The 8,168-nt window shown below is 40.9% G+C and overlaps 1 protein-coding gene across 1 annotated transcript in view; it reads left to right on the top strand.

The window, feature by feature from the left end:
- The first annotated feature begins 547 nt into the window (after nt 1-547).
- The window catches only part of plppr5b (phospholipid phosphatase related 5b), a 102,459-nt gene continuing 94,838 nt past the window's right edge, over nt 548-8,168 (top strand). The window contains exon 1 of the mRNA XM_030078761.1: nt 548-933. Within this exon, the coding sequence (XP_029934621.1) occupies nt 730-933 (204 nt within the window). The 5' untranslated portion in view covers nt 548-729. The remainder of the gene's footprint in view (nt 934-8,168) is intronic.

Genomic DNA, 8,168 nt, shown 5'->3' with positions numbered 1-8,168 from the left:
TCACACACACCCACACACCCGCCTACCCACATACCCACCCACCCACCCACACACACACACACACACACACACACACACACACACACACACACACACACACACACACACACACACACACAAATAGCCAACAAACTCTTAACTTAGTCTCTTTTTCTCACATCTGCTTTCACACTGAGCTACCCTGCCATCTCTCTTTTTCTCTTTCACACACGCGCGCGCGCACACACACACAATTTCTTTCTCTGTCTTCTCTCCATTCCTGAATGGATGAGGCATGGCAACTCATGTCTCTCGCTTCTGTGTCCATTATTATCTGCGCTTCAGTAGTGTCTGTCTCCTGCGCGCACACACACACGCACGCGCGTAGAGAGAGGGAGCAGTCAAGCCTCCTTATCTCCTATGCGCTTATACACCCTCACATACCCAGCTAATCCGTCTCTCTCTCTCTCTCTCTCTCTCTCTCTCTCTCTCTCACACACACACACACACACACACACACACACACACACACACCGTAGAGTCGCGGCAGCAGCGATAGAGACAGCCAAGGCGAGCAGCCTCCACAGCACAGAGCGGCTCCCCGCGCACCGCCGAGCCGTCATGAGCTGGGTACCGGGAGTCAGCACCGCCGGCGAGGAGGAGGAGGCTGGCTAGAGACAGGAGAGAGAGAGGGGGAGGGAAAGGGAAAGCTTTTGTGTGTTTCCATTAAATGTCTCTCGCTCTCCCATCATGCTGTACTTCCAGCTGGTGATCATGGCCGGGACCGTCATGCTGGCCTATTACTTCGAGTATACCGACACGTTCACGGTGCACGTCCAAGGCTTCTTCTGCTACGACACCGCCTACACCAAGCCCTACCTGGGACCGGAGGACAGCAGCGCCGTCCCGCCCGTCCTGCTGTACGCCGTGGTGGCCGGGCTGCCCACGCTGCTGGTGAGTGCCTCGGCCCTGCATTTGTCCGCTTTAACTTCACTAAAACCTGCCTGGGTGCACACACCGAGGAGGGGAGAATATTGTGGGGACTGACAGCGTGTGATTTTCATTTATTATCGTAACCAGGTCACCAAACCACTTATTATATTTTGATTTGGCCAGTTTGCTGAAATTGTGTGGGGAAATTGAAAAACCTGTAAATATGTCAGGGAGAAATGGCATGTATCTGAGGACCAAAGATAACACAAGAAAGTGACACTGTACCAGTGACACTTAGATATTTGGGGGCTCTAAAAAAAAATCCTTGTGAGGCCCTTGTCTTTCACTATGCATACATCAGTGTAGGTCACATAGATGAACAATCTGACAGGTTTTATGTCACCGTCTTAATATTCACCTTAGTTCTTTTATTCACATTTTAATTTTTTTCTTCTTTTTGGTTTTGCAATTTTCCAGGTAGTGTTCTTGTAATTGTTTGTCTCACTATGTTTAGCGAATGTTAAAGGATATTTTATTTGACCTTTTTTTTTAAAAATAATTTTGTTGCTGATTTTCATTGTTGCTGTTCATCATTTTTTCTCACTTTCAGGTATTGTTTTGCTTATTTGTGCATTATCTTTTCCCTGTTGAAATAGATCAAGTGAATTTCAGGTTCCATAGGGTTAAATGCATGTGAAATGCTTTCAGAAGTGTTCACACATTCACTCATTTGCTCATCCAAAAAAAAACTGGGCCCTAGATACTGTGCCCAATCTCCTTAGTGGGCCCCCTGGCACTACACTGTATTTTAAACACTTCTTTAATCTCAATATGACCAACAAAATGTTGCAGTCTGGTCTGTGTTATCCAAGGGAACACTGGCCCTGTGCTCACCTGGTGTAAATTTGACCCTTACACATGCTCTCAAACAGATTATTTCTTCAGCCATGTGTTATAATGCTGTAATAATGAATGATACGAGAATGATAAAGATCACAGGGTCAAATCTGGAATCTCTGGCAAATGTGCCACTGCACCATTTGCAAAATATAACTTAATAAAATCAGCTACTGACATAATATGATTATCTTGTGAAGGTGAACAATTATTAGATGTCGCTCACTAAACTATCACCTTTGAAAGATCATGGATCTCAAATGTTGCTGTGATGTGATTTTTTTTTTTTTTTTTTTTTTTTTTTTTTAAATCCGTATGACTTAAAACAGATTCCTGCTGACTTTTGCATGATCTTTGCTTTCTATTATGATACTAAAAATGTGACTAAACGGGGGCTCTGGTAAAGTAAGTGCCATAGGACTTGCCATACCCAGTTGGCGCCCATGGAGTGAAGGAAGCTTGGGCTTTATTTCTAGGTTTGTCTGTTCTGTCAGTGCCAGTTACAGACTGATTAGGGAGTGAGCTTATAAAATGAAACCAATGTGGAGACAGTGCGCTGTGAATGTTAATTGCAGAGATTGTTGCTGCAGTTGCTGGTCTTAAGCTGACACTGCAAGCCAAGTGGTTCCACTCACTTAGCCTGCTCTGGCTGCCTAACGCATGTATCTTCAGATCCATCATTTTTCTATTGAACAGCAGTAAAACAAAAAAGCTATTAAATAATTTCCCTGTTCTGTGCCGGTACAACGGCAAAGCATTCAAATGTAGGCTTATCCTCCTCGACAGTGTTTTACACAGGACACATACAAACATGTTTATTTAATTTTGTATGAAACTGTATGAAACTTTTAAGTCTTTCCTCTTTTTCCCGCCCTCTGTTGTATTTTCCCGCATGCATTTTGCCTGTTTTGTTGATTGCATCTTGCCATTTATTTATTTATTTATTTTTATTTTTTTACAAGTGTAGAGTAGAACAGGCCACTAGTTGGAGACATTTGGCAGTTTGTATTTCATCTGTGGCGCTTCTGTGTGTTATTAAAGAGTGTTTAATAGTGGCATACACCTCATCAACTGAGACCGTTTCAATACATCTCAATACATGATTAACGACACAATGCATCTAGATACATTTTAAGTAGCCAACAGATCAGTACATTTTAAACAATTTATTTGAATTTATGAACATTTGGTGATGCATCTTAAATTTCATCACTGTCAGTTGACAGCTTTGATGAAACAAGATGAAGATGAGAGGAGGGTGGGGGTAGCGCTTATTTGCTTTGAGTGAGAGGAGTGAGGGTCATCTGACCTGATGTGACCCTTCACACTCGTAAAGAGAGAGATGTGAAAGTAACAACATCAGGAGGAAAGTCTGTGTGGAAGGATATTTCCAACACTTTGGGCTCAGAAGATATGTTTAAAATGCGGTAGAAATGTGTGATGATTGATTATAACGTTAGCTTTCCCTGTACTTGCCTCATATAAGGATCAGTTGGTCATTGAAATAAGAAATGGTTATGAGAAGACCATGTGATGGACGACACTTTTTGTAAACAGAGGAAGACAGCTACAGATCCCTATAGGAAGGCATTGTGTGTGTGTTTTGAAATGTACAGGGGAATTATAATCACATAGTATTATCAAGTCTCCCATGATTTACACGAGCTAAACACTTTTCTGCACACCGCAAGGATAAAGCTGTACAGTCATAACTTATACTGGGAAAGACTACTTTCTGACCTGCTTTCTCCCTCCAATTTTGGTTGCATAGCAACGGATGCCAGATGGGCATGATCTGCGCTCTGTCTGTATGTCTGTCTCACTATGCATATACAGATGGCTGACAAATTAAAGGAAATAAACAAGTTAAAGTATTTTAGTGAGGTGTTTGACCACAATGAGCAGCCAGAACAGCATGAGGAGTGGTGCAAAAGCTGCTCTACAGACATATGGAGAAAAGGGATGTGATCAGATGAGTTGTCCTTCTCCATATTCTGGTGGGCGAGCACATGTGTGAAAGCTGCTGTATGCCTTTATGTTGGAACCGTATAGTAAGGGGGTCTGCTGGCAATGTTATGCTGTGGAGAGTGTTTTCCTTGCATGGTTTGGCCCCGCTTGGCCCCTAAAGGTCATTTTATACTTCTGCATCAAAATGACACCATCGCTACACCATAAGCTTCTAATACAGCAGGCCACTATAGTGTAGCTACAGTGAAACGTCAGGGTAGTGTTTCTGAGTGATCACCTTTATTTATGATGAAACCTTTCTATCCTGATGGGAGTGGTCGCTTCCAGGATGACCATACCCCCTCCACAAGACATGAGGGCTCACGGAATGGCTTAATGAGGATGAACATGAGGTAAATCATTTGCTAAGGCCATCAAAGTCACCGTATCGCAACCAAGTTGAAGACCTCTAGGATATTTTGGACTGTCCACCTCCATCATCAGAACACCATTTCTTTCAGAGGAATTGAGCTCCATCCCTCCGATAGGAACTTGTGGTGACCTTACATCTTCAACAACATCTGGGACATTCATATTCAATCTGACAACATTTCCTGCATGCAGTCCAGCAGTGCTTCAGTGTGACGCAGGCATGGATTTGGACCGAACAGAGCTGCAAGTAGAGCAGGCATCACCAATTAGAGGTGGTCCAGCTCTGGATCCAGTAATGGTTCCATCTGCACCGCAAAACAGTTCACAATCTTTCTATAGCGTTGTTTGTTGTGGCTACTGTATTGAAATGTCGTGTTTAATCCTGTGTCTGATTTAAATCACACGACAGTTTTGGCCAGCGTTTGTACAGAAGCAATCCTTGTATTCAGTGAGGGAGAGTAGCACATGTAAGGGAAAAATAAAAAGAAAATGCCAAAGATGTGGTACAGATAAATTTGTATTTGTTCAAAATAATCACTTTGTGTTTTTGTAATGCCTAATGTTACTCAGTTTTCCCGTAGGTGCTTTATGTTACTGGTTGACTGATAAATGCTCAGAATAAAGAGCCGGTTTACTTCAGATGAGGACTAAAGTGAGCACTATTTTCTTTGTGAGTGCCCGCTTATTTATTTTGTCTGACTTTTTCAATGTGTCTAATGTGAGAATGGCAGGGAAAGGCATTTATTTTTGACTTGTACTTTATTACATTTTATAGTTTTATACACACACCTATACAAATATAGACCCTCAACACTACGTCCATATAGGCCTACAGATCACAAGAATAGTTACATATGAAGACTTGGACCTTTGCTGGGAAGGAACTTTAAGTAACTGGACCTCCTAAAATTTGAATTGAATACTCCTGAATTAGAACATGATAGGAGAGACAGCATGTCCACCTTTGTCCACTTATTCAGCAATCAAGACACAGAAGTACAGAAAAATATAATATGGTGTTTTATTTTCATTTTCAATGTAAATGAAATGAGTTTTCTGCTCGCAGACCAACCAATAAACACAGCTGGCTGTTGCACTATCAGCAGTAGTGGCCAGCTACATTGAGGTGCTTATCTCTGAGATCCTGGTTTTGCCCCACTAGGAATTGGAGGCCTGTACACTCTGAAAAAAATCTCCATCTTAACAAGTCATTTAGTCTTAAAATATTGTTTTTCTTCAAATAGTGCCAACGGGATGAGATAATCCCACTTGTTTCCAGTGCTAGTTAACTTATTTCCAGAATATTCTTGAATCAGGGTCATTTTCTCGATCTGCCTTATTTGTCCTTGTGTCAATATTGTACTGGTTCCCAGATAAAGTCCTGAAACAAGTGAAACTGCTTTGGAAACAAATGGGATCATTTCATCCCACTATTTGAAAAAACAACAAAGAGAAAAATGAATATGAGACAAAATGATATGCAGAGGTTTTCAGTCAGTTCATCTGTTAGGTCTTGAGGGCCATTTCTCAAAATCTATTTGTTAGATCATCATCATCATCATCATCATCATCATCATCAAATTTGCTTCAAGTAGCCTAGATGATGAAATTTGTAAATTTTGGTGAGCCTATGACCTTTCCTCTGCTGCCACCAGCAAGTGATTTTTTAAAATCTTACATACTAATATCTCAAAACCTTCTTGGTCTTTTTGCATCACCATGAAATTTGGTTGTACCATTCATGTTGACTAAATGATGATGCTTGTCAACTCCATGAGCGCCCTGTAGTGCCCCCAGCTGGCTCAGCGTTAGAAAAAACAGCTTTTTAGGTCATTTTTGTTTTTTACTTTGTCTTTGGTGCTGAGCGCTCATTGCTGGCAAAATCACAGATCAAAAAACTCCATTCATGGCTAAATTTTATTTATTTTTTTTTTTTTTCTGAGATGACTAGTTAATGAGAAAAACAACTGTGTTTCTGGTCTAATAACCAGAAGCTGTTCTTATTTAATTTAAATTGAATTATAGTATAGTATGTAGCAATACCTACTTAAATAATAAATAAGCAGAACAGGGGGCTCAGTGCTGCTCTTTATGTCCAGTGATTCGGTTCCTATGGGTGGCATTCCTGTTAGCTTAGCATAAAGACTTGAAGTCTATGGGAGTCGTTAGCCTAGCTCCATCAAAGTGAAAAAATTAAACTTACAGCAACTGCAAAGTTGTCTTATTTACACAGTGTGTCATGTGGATTTGAAATACCAACCTTACAGTACCTCACAAAGTATTGAATTAGAGATAAAATAAATTTGGAAGGGGACAGGCAATGCAAAAACAACAAAATCAGCTAAGTCTCTGTGTGTATTTGCCTCTCTCCAATTAGACAGCAAGACATGCCTGTATGCACACACACATACAATAGCATCTACCTTCAGCAGAGCTGTCGCAATGTAGTACCTGATATAAAGGATAAAGAAGTCAGTTACGGATGGGAAGCTAAGCTACAACACAGATTAATTTTGCTCTGCAGCTTTTCAGACTGTAACTTTGCACACTGTTTCAAAATGGAGTGCAGCGGGCCTGTCAGTCTCACAAGATCTCACATCCGCTTATGCAGAATTGAATTCAGCCACCCAGCAAAGCTAAGTTGCTATGCAACATACAGATTTTGCCAACTTTCTTACCAACTTTGAACATGGCTCATGCATTGCTGTTTTTTTTTTTTTTTTTTTTTTTTACCAGTGTCATTTCAAACTTTTTTGACACTATGTGTCCTTATTTTTGCATGACTCTCTTCAGTTCAGAGACAGTTTAAAGTGTTTGCCTTGAAATTCCACATGTAAAAGAGCGATGAACATGATTGGCAGCTCCAAAATAATAGAATATTCTCTCTAGCCAGTAGCATTCCCAGCTGGGGTCGGAGGAAGAGGTTAGCAGTGCTTCAAACACATGAAAGGAACTGACATATTCTTTAGTTTGGGAAGGAAATTCAGTTGACTTCTTAGAAGTCACTTGTCAGGAGTCCCAGCAGAGAGCGGTGGAGTTAATGTCTGTGGTTAAAAATCATGCCGATCAGTCTGTGAGTAGACAGACTCAGCTGAAAGGAGGGTTTTCCAAGACACTTTGATGTTTATCACAGAGTTGTGTATGATTTTGCTCAGTCCTCAGTTTAAGAATTGGGTTTTTTTTTCTCCTGAGGGACTCAGAAGAGAACATGTTTCTATGGCCTTACTAATACAGTACATCCAGTGCTTTGAAAATACAATGGAAACTGTTGGTGATTTAAATTTCAAGTGTAGCTGCCAGCACAAATTACTCACCGTATTTTGGCGAAGGCGTACAGCCCCTGATTATACTGTCCCTGACTGAATCAAACTCAGCAATATAAGGTTTTTTTTTTTTTTTTTTATTGCACGTTTTCTGTTCTCCTTTCCTAGGGGCTCAGTTTCTTCCCCATCATGAAAAATGGTGGCAGTGGTGGCAATCTGTAGAGGAAGGTTTTGATTTTCAGGAAAGTTCAAGTTTTGATTTGGTAAATCAGGGGTGATAAATTTAAAGTTTAAAGTGTAGATGTGTTACATAAAATGCAACAGTTTAAAGGCAATCCGTTCATTTCACAAGGTCCCAAATTCAAAGGAACCAAAATGTATCAGCAAAGCCATGTGGGAGCTGTCAGCCTGCTCATTGGTCAGGGTCAGACAAATATTGCTACTTTGAAAAGCGGAGAAAAGAAATGTTTTCTTTAAATTTCTTTAAGAGCCCCATCAGTAGCTTTGCTTATTTGGCCAATATATCTCCTTGTTGCTCCATGTCAACCCTGACTTCATTGTGTTGCTGAGTTGCTTCTTTCTGATATTATTTACAAGTATATAATGCGCCCCTGAGCTACAGGAGCTGCTTCAGCCCCAAACGCAGCATACTTCCTGTAGTTGGGTCACATTCTAGACTCAAACTGCTCCAGAGGGTCTTGGTCTGGTTGTTTTGGT

The sequence above is a fragment of the Myripristis murdjan genome, chromosome 20 (assembly GCF_902150065.1).
Source record: "Myripristis murdjan chromosome 20, fMyrMur1.1, whole genome shotgun sequence".
Lineage (NCBI taxonomy): Eukaryota > Metazoa > Chordata > Actinopteri > Holocentriformes > Holocentridae > Myripristis > Myripristis murdjan.
This window is presented reverse-complemented; position numbering and strand designations above follow the sequence as displayed.